Source organism: Meleagris gallopavo, chromosome 6, assembly GCF_000146605.3.
Source record: "Meleagris gallopavo isolate NT-WF06-2002-E0010 breed Aviagen turkey brand Nicholas breeding stock chromosome 6, Turkey_5.1, whole genome shotgun sequence".
Classification (NCBI taxonomy): domain Eukaryota; kingdom Metazoa; phylum Chordata; class Aves; order Galliformes; family Phasianidae; genus Meleagris; species Meleagris gallopavo.
In genome coordinates this window covers 30,598,193-30,612,169 of record NC_015016.2, presented here as the reverse complement: position 1 = coordinate 30,612,169, position 13,977 = coordinate 30,598,193, and the positions used below count along the sequence as shown (strand labels likewise).

The following is a 13,977-nucleotide window of genomic DNA, read 5'->3' as shown; positions in this document are numbered from 1 at the left end:
TTTGCTTCTGCAGCAGCTGATGTTTCTTACTCATTAAATGTGGTGTCAGATATCTTGAAGAATTAAATACTGATGAAAATCCTGGTTGGGTGTAGATTCTGAACAGATACTTAAAAAAAAAGTACACAGTGCAGTGTTTTGGAAAGTGTGGGAGTTAGAGGCTCAAGTGGGAAAGGTTCTAGCCAGAAGATGCCAACAGAACCAAATGCTTGCTGTTATTGCAGTGTTGAGCCTAGTAGTTATCCAGTAGTTTTCCAAGTTGTTAATTCTCTGAAATATTCATTGCATTTCTTTGGGTAATAAAGTTGATTAAATAGTCCTGTGCTTTTACGAGTTCTAGACCAATTTTCAGTTCAGCTAAATCTACCCTTTAATGTACGGTTTGAATTGAATTGTGAGGTTCCCAGATTCTCAGAAATATGAGTGGAAACCTTGCCATCACCTGAGATTTGGCCAGTGTTGGTCCTAATCAAAGGGAGGTGGTGCTCCTACTTCTGCTTTTCTTACTGTTTTCACGCTTTTTTATTGTAAAGGCACTTTTTGACCAGGCACTGTAGAAACAGTGAGAAATGCGGATCTTCAGAAACAGGAAACTTCTTGTGCCTGGACTGCAGAAACTGCCCAAAGTAAGCCTTATTTGAAATACAGGCCAAGAATATGCTCTACATTTAAAAGTTTAACCCAAACTATTGACACAGCATGTATTCCAGATGGGAGTACTACAGCTCTACTGTTTCTCAACTGCTTTCTTTGTCTTTACCGCATATTCCCAATGTAAACTGGATCTAATTTCAGCAGTCTCTTTTTTCCCAAATTTATCCCTATTAAAAAAGTGAATCTGGATTCTTGCTTTTTTGACTGTGCTCAAATTTGTTCTTGTCTCCTGCAAGTAGACTGCTCTGTTAACAATATGCTGTGTTTAATCTTAAGCAAAGACTTTGAGAACTGGATCCAAAGCTCAAGAAATGAGATTCATTAGGCATAAAAATACTGAAAAGGTCCTACTGCTTGCTAGTCTTGACGGCTATCAGCTTGGTTTTCAATGGAAAAATTGTTTGTATACTGCAGTGTAATATATTTTGAATAAGGCAGTGGAAATAACTTGCTTGGTAATGATGTAATGCAGTTTTTAAACTCTTCTGGCTAATTTCAAGAAGGAAGAAACAACCGTGAACATTACATTATTCTTAATGTTCTAAATGTTCCTATTAGTTCTTAATTAGAATCATCTTTCACTTGTTCCATCAGGTTTCATTACTTCTTAATGTTTACCTCTTTTCAAGTCCCCAACTTGAAAAGTCTCATTTGCAGAACATATTTCCCAGGGAGGGGTAATTTTATCCACCTGTGGATAGGGAGTAGCAGTAAGTTCAGTAGTTAGTGACTTAATATAAATTGTAGCATTACACTATACTTGATATTTTAAGAGGCTGCTCAGGCATCATAGACTCCTAATGTTAGTAATTATAAAAGTGTTAATTAAATAATCTTTAACTAGAAAAAGAATTCCAAAATCACTGTAGAAAGCATTTGGTGGCCAAGCATTTCCATTTACGGTAAAAGAGTTGGTGGAATATCATTTCTCTTTTGCTTTCAAGGTTGAGAGGCTCTGTCAAAAAAGAAAAAAAAAACAAAAAAACCTTAATTGTGGAGGCTTATAGCTGCCTTTGTACTTCAATAGCTGTCAAGCTGCAGCTAGCAAGCTGCAGCTAACTGTCACTATAAGGGCACAAGCTGGCTCTGCTTCATTCTCTGATGGCTTCACCCCACAGAAGACTCACTCTGCTGCTGTCTTGCAGCAGAGTGTGCACTGCTGTGGTTTGTGATGAGCTGATATGCTGGCAACAGCCCAGGGAGCCTTCTGCCTGCCTTCAGCACATTAACTCCTTGTGTCTGAGTAGCTTCTCTCTTCCCTGACCTGATAATAATAATTCATCTCTAGGCAGGGGAAAATCCATGATTATTCAGATTCCTAAGTGAATCCCAAGTTGACAAAAATGAATAAAGAATATGGAGCATAACTTTTGGTTTCCCTAGGAAAAATATTATTTCTTATAGTAGTCATGAAATCATGATATTTAACTAGCTGTCAAAATATTCTAGATTGGAGGAATTAAAAAAACATAAAATGCATGCTATAGTAACTTCATTTAGGGTGACTGCAGTTTTGACTTGCCTTCAGGTGGCGGAACTTTAGAAGAGGAGGCTTAGGGAGACCCTACTGCTCTCTACAGCTACCAAAAGGGAGGTTGTGATGAGATGGGAGTCAGCTTCTTCTCCTATGTGACTAGTGGTAGGACTAGAGGAAATGGTCTCAAGTTGTGCTGGGGAGATTTAGATCGGTTGTTAGCAAATACTGTTTCTCTGAAGGAGAGGTCAGATGTTGGAGCAGGCTGCCCAGTGAAGTGGTAGAGTCACCAACCCCAGAGGTGTTTAGATGTACAGGGGGACATCATTTTGTGGGAGATATTGATGGAGGTGAACAGTTGGACTTGGATGTCTTTTCTAACCTTGATGATTCTGTGGTTCTGTGATCACTAGGTGATCTGTAGAGTGTTGAATGATGAGAGCTGGTCAACCCTGTTTCTGATGCTTGCACTCTTTTGTGTAGGATTGGCAGAGTGAACACAAGTCAGAGAAGCTTGTAGTTTGTTCCATAAAGTGCAGTGCAAGGAAGATAATAACAAAATAGTGGAGTGCTGCCAGTAACATCTTGGAATAAGAGATCGTGTTGCTTAAGCTGTTTAATGAATGTCTTTTTGAAGATGATTTCCCATTTTGTCTTTTTACTCTGGTAATAGGCATATATAACCTGATGTAACTTATGTTGGTTTTTTTGTTTGTTTGTTTTTGGCTGAACTTGAATGATCCTGGAGATGGTTAAATGAGCACATCTAGTGCCTTTGTTAATTTTTGTTTTAAAGTTTTTGAGTCAGTAAAATCTGGGAAGGGGAAGAGGGGATACTTCATTTTAGCTTAAATGAAAACGACCACAAGAACTCACTTGTGTAGTATTCTGTTTTCACCTAAGTGTTTCACAGTGGTCTTTTATATTGTTAAATTCTACAGATTACAGTTTTCCTCTTTTTCATGTATATATTTATATATATATATATGTTTGTGTATATATATATAGCAATGATACAAGCACATGAAATTTTATTTTCTGACAGTTTTTACTAATTATGGATCTGTGAAATCCCGTGATAGCTGGTGATAAATCATTCATGAGGTTTCTGATCAGAAATCTTGAAATTTGTGTTATGTGGTCATTAGCTGTTTTTCAACAAAAAAGAATTGTAAAAAAACCCTCTCTTTTCTGTTAGATTGTTGCAGAGTATTTCATACAAGACTTGCTGATGGCAGAGACTCTTAACTAGAGATATACATGATTAAACTGGGGGAGTATTTTTCTTGTACTCTTTCCTTCTTACCACATTCCTCATAATATTTCAGATAGGTTCTTAGCTTTTTGTTTCTTTTTTATTTTTTCTGGGAAGGCTGCAGTTTTTAAGAAAATACAGATCCTTCAGTTATCTAGTATAGACAAAAATGTGCTATAGTCTTCAGAGTCTTTTATTTCTTTTTCATAATCTGCAAATACATCTTTTTTAGCATAGGCTGTTTCTACATGTGACAGCAGAAATCTTTTTATGGTAAATTGTGACCAGGCTGTGTGTATATGTATGTACAGATAAATCATAGAATGACTTAGGTTGGAAGGAACCTTAAAGATCATCTAGTTCCAACCCCCTGCCTGTGGATAGGGTTGCCACCCACTAAATCAGACTGCCCAGGACCCCACCCAGCCTGACTCTTTTATCATCTTTGCGGCCCTCCTCTGAACCCACTCCAGCAGCTCCACTTATTTCCTGTGCTGGGGACCCCAAGCCTGGGCACAGTACTCTAGACAGGACCTTGCAAGGGCAGAGCAGATTGGAGCAATCAATTCCCTCTCCCCCACTAAGCCTAACCCTTTTGATGCAGCACAGGATTGGTCTTCCTATCTACAAGAGCACACTGCTGGCTCATGTCCAGCTTTTTGTTCCAGAACCTCCGAGTCTTTCTCTGCAAGATTCCTCTCAAAGAATTCTTCTCCAGGTCTGCATGTGTCTGGGAGCACAACACCTTGCTCTTGGCCTTGTGAACCCCATTAAGTTCACATGGACCCACTTTTCAAGCCTGTTCAGATCCTTCTGGAGGTTCTCTTCCTTTTGTTGTATCAACTGTACTGCTCACAGGAGCATGCTGCTGGTTCTTGGTCAACCTGTGCCAACAGAGCACCGAAGTTATTCTCCACAGAGCTCCTTTCTAGCAAATCAGCCTTTAAACCTATACTGATGCATGTGATTATTCCTCCTCGGTGTAGGACTCCACATTTGCCTTCTTTGAGCCTCATAAGGTCCGTCTCCATCTAATTCTCCAACCCATCCAGGTCTTGCTGAATGACAGCACAGCCTTCTGGTGTGTCAGCCACTTCTGCCTTTGTATCATTGGCAAACTTGGTGAGGGTGCTCTCTATCCTTTCATCCAGGTCATTGATGCTACATGTGCTTCTTTGCAGCGTAACTTTTATTCAGGATTTTTCAGTTTTTTAATGTTTTATCTGATAGAAAGATGTTGATATTAGATGACTTATTTAATAAGCCTTTTCTATTTTATCATCACATGTTTATTTTACTATTTCATTGTTATTATTTACAGTTTCTTATCTTTATTTCTGTAGACATCCAGATAATGAGGTGCTGAGAATGTTATTAATGATGGAAACCCTGTAGTTTGACTTTTTACTCATCTTGGATCTGTCTTAGCAATTCCATTAGTTGGAATAAACAAGATCTAGACTTATATTTTCTGTTTAAGCAGGACAGCTGGGAAATTGTAGAAGGACTCCGGGGAGCAATGAATTGTACCCAGGAACCACAGAAACAGGAAGGCTGCTTGCTGAAAAAAAGAAAATGGCCTTTGAAGGGCTGGCACAAGGTAATAAAGGAACATCTGTATGAAAGCCTGGTTGCATGTAAATGTGGCATACTGAATGTGTTGTTACTGGAAAAAAAAAAAAAATTAAGGGCAGGGAGAGATGTTCTCCGAATAAATGTGTGGGTGTGTTTGAGTTGGTATTTTTTGGTTTTGTGTGGTGGTGGTGGTGGTTGTTGTTTGGCTGTTCATGTGATTTATTTTTTTTTTCTTTAATTCTCTCCATTTCTTGTTTGCAGAGATACTTCTTTTTGGACAGAGGGATTTTGAAGTATTCTAAATGCCAAGCTGATGTAAGTGATTTAAAACCCTTTAAAGCCAGTATAAGGTAACAACAGTGTTTTATCTGAAATAACAATAATTTCATATTCATAGTAAAGAGAAGTAGAGTTTCAGCAGCTCTTAACAGTAGATTAAATGCAGAATAATGATGATCAAAGCAGGTAATGTCCATCTTGCTGTATTCTGGGGTTATTGTATTCTTTTCTATTTTCTGCAGATAGAGAGAGGGAAACTTCATGGCTGTATTGATGTTGGACTTTCTGTCATGTCTGTAAAGAAATCAACAAAATGTATAGACTTAGATACCGAAGAGCAGATATATCATCTGAAGGTAAGTCTTTAACATTGTTCAAAATTTGCTGCCTAATGTAGGAGTATAGCAACATGAAGTCTGTGTGTTGAAGAGCACGTTTATTTTTAACAGCAGGAGGTCTGTTAATTTCACTTAACTTTTAGTCTCAATGGACTAGTTTTACACTTTATAACGTGAGAGGCTTTGCTGTTCCAGAGTCAGGCACCCCATTACATTTGGTGGTAGCTGAACCTTGATGAAACCTTAGAACTTGTAACTAAGAAGTGACAATTTTTATTTGCTTTTTTCTCTCTAGAAATTGCTAAGCAGCGTGTTTTGCATTGCAATCATAGCTCTGATAACTGAAGTTTCTGTTTTTATTTTATCCAGTGACTAATTTTGTCATGCTTAAGCTCATGCATAATATATTCTAGTAGGAGAAAAATTTTTAGAAAAACTTTCCTGGAATTTTGCCAATAAAAGTCAACTAGGCTAGCCATCTGATGAGTACAAGATATCTTAGTTTCTTTGCTAACGATTTTGAACGTGGGTGTTATAACATCTGAAATTTTGTGTAGGTGAAATCTCAGGAGCTGTTTGATGAATGGGTAGCAAAGCTTCGTCATCACAGGATGTATCGTCAGAATGAAATCTCCATGTTTCCTCATGACGTCAATAATCTTTTCTTCCCAGTATCTACTACTGTGGACTCTGGCCCTGGTCTGTGTGATTTGACTCCAAGTAGAAAGGTAATAGTGATGATTTATAAACAATGAGCTTTTATCAGTGATTAAATTAGCCTGATTTGTTTTGAAATAAAGAGCATAATGAAAATTTGTATGGGTTTAAGTTGTGGTCTATAAAGAGCAAAATATTACTATCTATAAATTTACTCCAGCAAGTACTTTTCTCTGTGATGCTGGTAAATTTTTTAATGTTGTCCCAGTGTTTTAAAGAAGTAAATAATATTTTCACAATGACTTTTAAAACTGGATTTAAGTTAGAATCCTCATAATTTTTGACTGCATAATATTATTTGTCTGATACAAGCTAGTGAACGTTAATGTGAGTCACAGAAGAGCACTCAGCTATATCTGTATATTTTTCCTCTTCTCAGATTTTCATTTTTCCTTAAGCTAATAAAACCTCTCCCTTATACAGTAATACATCTGACTGTGGTTAACTAGTAGATAGGGAATATTGGACAGCTGTAACCTATGAGTACTATTTACATTTTGTGAGGTAGCCTCACAAAACAGTGATTTTATTCGGCACCTGAGCACAGTCTGTCTCCAGCAGTTTGCATATTGACTGGCTGATGTTCACACAAAGAAACGCTTCTGCTGTAGTGTAGAACCAGACCTCTTTTGAGAATGTTTTTTTTTTTTTTAGCTAATATTGTGCTCTACTTACTGTAACTGTTTTCTGTCAACTTCACAAATATATCTTATGCAGCAGTCACTTCTTTGTTATCCTACTGCCTAAGGTATTCTTTTTCCTGGCTATATTGCTGTACAGTTTGAGTGGGCTCATTTCACACTACCTGTAGTTCGAGGATTTTCTTTTTACTGATTTGATGGGACTCCTTCTGAGCAGTCAGCAGCACATTTATCACTGTGTTCTGAGGAGTCTCCATCTGTCAAATTTTAGGTGGATGTTTAGGAGTGCTTTGTCAACTTATCCAGTATCCTTTCTCACACATCTTTTTTGCCTTCAAAGATGCAAAGCATAGTGCATCCTCTGCTACTAACAGGGGAAAAAAAAAAAAATAGGAAATAAATGTGGAGTGTTTACACTTCCCCTTTTGACCCTGAAAGACTGTTAAAGATGAGACAACCTCTCTTATTTAGCTGAGCATGCATCTCTGGCTTGATAAAAGTATAATAATAGATGCATAAGACTAAATCTGTGCTGCATTAGAATGGGGTTTGAATAGCTATAGTATCATTTGGAACAATGTCATTCTGAAGCTTGACTATAAACTGCATGAAGCTTGGGGTCTGTCTAAAAGGTCCTGATATGAGAGAATATTTGCTACTTTGGCAGGACAGTGCTGTAGCTGAATAACAATTTTTTTTTTACCAAGCACAAACACGTGCCGGAACTGCTTTTTGCTATTGGCTGAGAGGGAGGGGATCTATGCAAAATGGCAACTGAAAGAGCAGACTTGCCCTCTGGTAACAGCAGTGTTCAGCAAAGAGCAGTCTGTGTGGCTTTGTGGAGCCAGCACCTCTGTGACTCTGACAGCCATCTCTTCTGAGTCTGTGAGGAAATGGAAAACCTTCTGGGGCACTCTAGTTCTTTTCTCCCATAAGACAACTTGGATAGAAGGGGCAGTACTATATTGAGAGCAAAAATAGAACATAGCAGTGTCCATTTATCTCTATGCCTTTGCTCTCAAAAAATAAAAATAAGAAAATATAAAAAGGATCATGTGACCAGCATATCTAAAATCTGTGCTCGCTGTCAGGATATTAACTATTTCTTCTTTAGCATGAGAAACTCTAATTCACTTTTAATTTGTTAATCCAGATTTGCACTGCAAAGAAGCCCTGCTTATTTTCATGTGAAAAATAGAAGGGGATAGTTCTTAAGCTGCAGTTAATCACCTTAGCTCTGCTGAAGCTAAATGGAGGTTTGCCAATTTACACCAGCCTTAGGCTAATGTTCATTGATTTCAATCCAGTGGATAAATATTTTGGGAAAAACATAAGTAGTGAACTTTGCATTGCATTTTATCTGCCTTTAGAGACACCTGGTCAATTTTCACACTTTTTAAATAGTTGTTGGGGAATTAATGTATGTATCTATGTACATTTGTGAAATTCTTGGATTCTAATGCTCAACCATTCTGATCACAATCAAAATTATGCTAATTGGAGCTTCACAGACTCTCTCTTGACTGTTCCTTAGCAATGTCGTCTTGTTTCTTTGCTCTTAATTATGCCCTTCATGTGCATATGTTCTGGAAGAGAATTGGCTATTTTGCATGAGATAAACGTGGGATTTTTCTCCCAACGTCAATACATTCAGAAAATCACAGAATCACAGGGTTGGAAGGGACCTCAAAGATCGTGAATCTCCAACCCCCCTGCCACATACAGGGCCATCAACCTCCCTATTTAATACTAGACCAGGCTGCCCAGGGCCCCATCCAAGCTGGCCTTGAACACCTCCAGGGATGGGGCATCCACAACCTCTCTGGGCAGCCTGTTCCAGCACTTCACCACTCTCTCTGTAAAGAATTTCCTCTGACATCCAACCTAAATCTCCCCTCCCTCAACTTAAAACCATTTCCCCTTGTCCTGCTGTTATCTACCCTTTCAAAGAGTTGACTCTCCTCCTGTTTGTAGGCTCCCTTTAGGTATTGAAATGCTGCAGTGAGGTCACCCCGCAGCCTTCTTTTCTCCAGGCTGAACAAGCCCAGCTCCCTCAGCCTGTCTTCATAGGGGAGGTGCTCCAGTCCCCTGATCATCTTCGTGGCCCTCCTCTGGACCCTCTCCAACAGCTCCCTGTCTTTTTTGTACTGGGGGCTCCGCACTTGGACGCAGTACTCCAGATGGGGCTTCACAAGAGCAGAGTAGAGGGGGACAATCACCTCCCTGTCCCTGCTGGCCACCCCTCTTTTGATAGAGCCCAAGATGCCATTTGCCTTCTGAGCCGCAAGGGCACACTGCTGGCTCATGTTAAGTTTTTCATCTGTCAAGACCCCCAGGTCCTTCTCCACAGGGCTGCTCTCAAGGACCGCTCCTTCCAGTCTGTATGGATGCCTGGGATTCCTCTGGCCCAAGTGTAAAACTCTGCACTTTGCCATGTTGAACCTCATCAGGTTCACCCGGGCCCACCTTTCTAGACTCTCGAGGTCCCTCTGAATGGCATCCCTTCCTTCTACATGCCTTATCTTTAAATTCAGTGTACTTGAGCTTCTAAAGGTACTGGAATCATTTGTGTTTACGTATATAGATGACTGCAACTCATACTGTTTGATGTAGGAGTAAAACAGCTGAACTGCATAGGTTAACTTTAAAACTACTATGCTTATTAATTCTTCCTGCTATTATGTGATATATAAATTGATGTGGTACTGAGTGACATCACCTGCACAGTATTTTGCAACTCAAACTGAAGCATGAATTATAAACTTTAAAAGGCTAACTATGAAAACAGCAACAGATGAGAGATAGGTGATGCTTCATATGAATAATTTTAAAACAAGTATTACTTAAGCCTTGGTAAAAGATGGGCACGTTTTGTAAAACGTGTAAAAGAGCCAAACAACTTAGCTCTTCTTATCATCAGTGAAGTGGCCATGTAATGGCAGATAAGGTGAAATTTTAAATAAGATATTGACAAAGTATTAATTGCTTTGTGCAACTTCCTGATGTATATTTTAGAAAAAAGGCAAAAGATTTAATGAAGTCTAAAAAATAGTTACACATTTGTATGGATACTATTTGTTGTTACGTTAGGAAAAAAAAAAGCTTTATAAGCCACTGATATAACCAGTATTGGGAGGAAATTTCTTTCCACTGGAAACTATTTCACTGTGCTGCTCAATTAGCTCTTAGTCATCACTTTCAGCATTTCTTGTAGCATCTGATAGTAAGCACTTCTGAAAAGGATTACTGAGACATTGCAAAATGATACTCTTTACCAAAGTAAGATGTATGTCATACATGCATTAATGTCTATCAAGCTAAATCCATGCTAAAGTCATATGACCTAGAGTAAAATTTTTAGAAAGCATCTAGGATCATGCTTTCTTCATTGAAAAACAACTCTAAGCTCTAAACAACTATATGCATGTTACATTTCAGTTACCTTTGGGCTTCTTCAGGGATCATATGAAAGGAAGAGAATGTGCTGTTTTGGTTCTGTGCCACATGTGGCACTTTAAATGTATTAAATTGATTTAATTGATGCAGAGTTTTACCTTTCTTCAAATTTCAGTTTTCAGCAAAGTTTTATTATTCCTTTTGTATCTGCTTTTGTACGTTATGTCCTAACAGTATGCTTGATGACTATAACGCATAAACTAGTTCATAACTTTTTTGTTACTGCCATGCTGTTGATGCCTTCAGTCCTTGTTACTGATTGTGGACCTCAATTGTGGCTTGTCAAAATCTGTCCTTACAGCTTCATAATATTATTTGTTAATTTTCTTGTTTTTCTCTGGAACAGGCAGGAAGCTTGACCAAACAAAACTCGCTGTCAGCTGGTGGTAACTTGTCATTTTCCTTTTCGAGTAATGAGTCCAGGATTCCATCTTGGCTACAGTCTTCTGAAGACATGGAAAAATGCTCAAGAGGTAATGATATTTGAAGGAAGAGGAAAATAAACTGATATTTCTCCTACTTCTTCTTGACAATGACACTATAATAGCATAAGGAGTCATTACAGTTTTTTCTGAAACAAGAGGGAGGAGGAACGAGGTAGTTGTTGATTTCCTGCCTACTTGCTTGTTTTCAAGAGAGCTGATGAATGAAGAAGGTACCAGTTTTGAGGATCTCTTAAAGGAACCTATGTATTCCAATGTATTTTCTTTTACGAACATTACACTTGTTAGTAAAACTTGAGCTGTCTTAAACTAGGTTTCAAATCGCCTTCTGCTCATGCTTTCCTGAAATAATAAAGATCTCTTTCACATTGGAGAAAGTGTCTGTATGATGTATGGTTTTTACCTACTAGGAGATGTTTCATCTCTAGCTCTGCATGAACTATTCAGTCTCAAAGTCTATGGCATTTTTACCCTGTCCATGAGTCACTAGTTCGGGTGACTAGTCCTGTATGGCAGTAACTCATTTTACCTTGTATTTCTACAACCAACTATGACAAAACACCATATATCATATAGAGGCATTTTAATATTTTGAAGACAGAAGGATACAAGCTATTTTAGCCAGTTGTCTAATGCTCTGTTTTGTTTTGGTTTTTTTTGGTCAAATAATAACTTAAGCCAGCAACAATGAAAATAAAGCTAGCCTATAAACAAAAGACTTTCATTATATTTGTTACTTCAAAGCAACTGAAAATATTCTCCTGTTCAAACAGATCTCTCCACTTGTCATGCGTATTTACTGGAAATGAACCAGCTGTTACAGAGCATGGATGTGCTTCACAGGACCTATTCAGCGCCTGCTATAAATGCTATGCAGGTGTGTTTAAAAACAAACGAAAAAAACCCTTTTCTCTTGCTATTCCAAAAACCAGCCCCGAATTCTAAGTGATCAAATTATTTACTCTTAACTTTGCTACTTCTATGACAATCCATATTTTGTCTTGCTTGTTGTTAAAAGGTTGGACCTTTTGAAAGCCCAAAGAAGGAAAAGAGAACACATAGGAGGTGGCGATCTAGAGTTGTTGGGAAAGAGGCTAAGGGAACATTACAGGTGACTTCAGTCCTTTCAGTATCTCATCTTTTCTTCAATTCTTTCTTACTGATAATTTCTCGGCATAACCAGTTAAGGAAATAAGAATCCTTTTGAAGTAATGTTCGACTCTGACTCATTTTAAGCAGTAGTATAATATACAAAACACTATTGTGTCCTTGTTAAAATCTGCAATAAGATCTATACTAATTTGTTCAGGAGATAAACCTGTTTTTCACCCATTTTTTCAGTTTGTCTCCAACTGGGGGCATGGGAGGTGTATCTGGTATTTTTTCTCTTTTCAGCAGCACCTATTTTTGCAAATTCTCTGGGTAGTTTTCCTTGTATTTGCATTCAGTATGCTTGTCATTAGATACTTATAAGCAGAGGAAAAAAAATACTATTGTATATGTTACAACTCTCAATGGACTTCTTTCTTGGAGATTTGTCAAATCTCCAACTATGAAATCTTGGGCAAAATTTTGTCAGTGTTTTCATCTATTCTAAGCCTATTGGTAACTGACAGAAGTTCAGTTAGCTTCGGTGTCCCAGATACAAACAATTAAAAATAAAATTCTTTACAGTTTGTCTAAAAAACAAGACAGAGACAATCACAAATTTACTGTTATCCTTACAGGTGCCTTCAGTATTTTCTGCCCCTATGAGACTACATGCTTCCAATCCTAACTTATCTACAATAGATTTTGTAGAAGAGAGAAACTACTCTGATGGCTCTGAAACATCATCAGAATTTACTAAAATGCAGGAGGACTTATTTCATATTGCACATAAAGGTAAATAAAGTCTGTTTTTCATATTTTGTATCATCTCAATTTAATGTGATTTCTGAAAACAGATCCTCTTTAATATTTAGAAAAAGCACAAAACGCCCTCCCTTTAATTCCCTTGTGGAACTGTGAATGTTGATGTCTTGAGTCTTCTGAAAAAAATGACTCATTCTATTTTTATTTTTTTATGAAGGACCTCCCTTTTTTTTAATATGTTAGACTAAGATTCTGTTTGTTGCCCAAAGGTGAAAATTTCCACAGCAGATTATAATCTTATGTGTGTCTGTGTACATGTCTAGATAAGCACAAGTATGTTTGTATACTAAGTTGGTTCACCATATTTGAGATTTGAGAGTTCACCATTTGCTGGTGATGCAAAGGTTGCTATGGTAGTAACCTATTTTTAGTGAATACATAAGAGTAAAATCATGTGAAGCCACAGGAGGGGCAGCTTGACTGTAAATGTTTTGTCTCTTGAAGTCATTCTTCATAGCAATACTTTGCCCTGTCACCCTCAGACCAGAAGCATTTTTATTGTTTAAGTACATTTATGTCTGAAAGACTTTTGGAAGGATAGGTGTTTCTCCTTTTTGCATAAGATGAGTTGTTTGATGTTATCAGTATGCATTCTTTCATTGTTTTTGCCCTCTGGTGCTGGTGTATCTTGATTCTGTTATGGAAAGAATGTGTCTATTTTAGCAGTAAGCTTTATAAAGTAAATTGTAATCAAAACTGATGCATGTTTTCTGAAACTAGAAAAGAGGGTGGGAGCGCAGCTGGAAAAGTTGCTATGTACTGGAACACTAGAATTCTTCTGTTCAAGATGATGTTAACTAAATGCCTGTGTCACAAGTTCTTATGCTTGAGCATTTGATATAGCTGAAGTGTATTGTTAGTACTTTATTCTGTAAAAGTTCTTGAAAATTTTAGTATACCAGCTATTAAATGAGATGTAAGGTCACTGAGGGTTCTGGTCATGCCTCTTACATGTGAAAGGCTAATGTAAAATAGATTGTAATGGACACATCTTCCTCTTCACCCCCAGGGAAGTTGTTAGATTTCTTCACATAGATTAAACTATGAAAATTCGTTTTGATAATGGTTTCTGATGATGAAATACACGTAAGGATTATTTTCTTTTTAAGACTAAGTTATGTTACCTGAAATACTCGATGAGGTAATAATTATTCAGGTTAAATCTGGGAGATATAAAACATGCTTTATTCTTTACTCTTCCTGTGCATCTATACTCAGGGTTGGTTTTTTT

General features: G+C 37.6%; 1 protein-coding gene across 12 annotated transcripts in view; it reads left to right on the top strand.

Moving 5' to 3' along the window:
* OSBPL3 (oxysterol binding protein like 3) overlaps nt 1–13,977 on the top strand; it is a 91,447-nt gene that overhangs the window by 47,564 nt on the left and 29,906 nt on the right. For 8 of the 12 annotated variants that reach the window (XR_004160137.1, XM_010712779.3, XM_010712784.3 and 5 more), the window contains 8 exons: nt 4,864–4,983; nt 5,220–5,273; nt 5,480–5,593; nt 6,133–6,303; nt 10,736–10,862; nt 11,606–11,709; nt 11,851–11,943; nt 12,560–12,716. Coding sequence is in view for 11 of the 12 variants with exons in the window: in XM_010712779.3 (XP_010711081.1) it covers nt 4,864–4,983; nt 5,220–5,273; nt 5,480–5,593; nt 6,133–6,303; nt 10,736–10,862; nt 11,606–11,709; nt 11,851–11,943; nt 12,560–12,716 (940 nt within the window). In the remaining variant the exon portion in view is untranslated. The remainder of the gene's footprint in view (nt 1–4,863; nt 4,984–5,219; nt 5,274–5,479; nt 5,594–6,132; nt 6,304–10,735; nt 10,863–11,605; nt 11,710–11,850; nt 11,944–12,559; nt 12,717–13,977) is intronic. The other 4 variants (XM_010712786.3, XM_010712785.3, XM_010712783.3 and 1 more) reach the window with 1 other exon arrangement.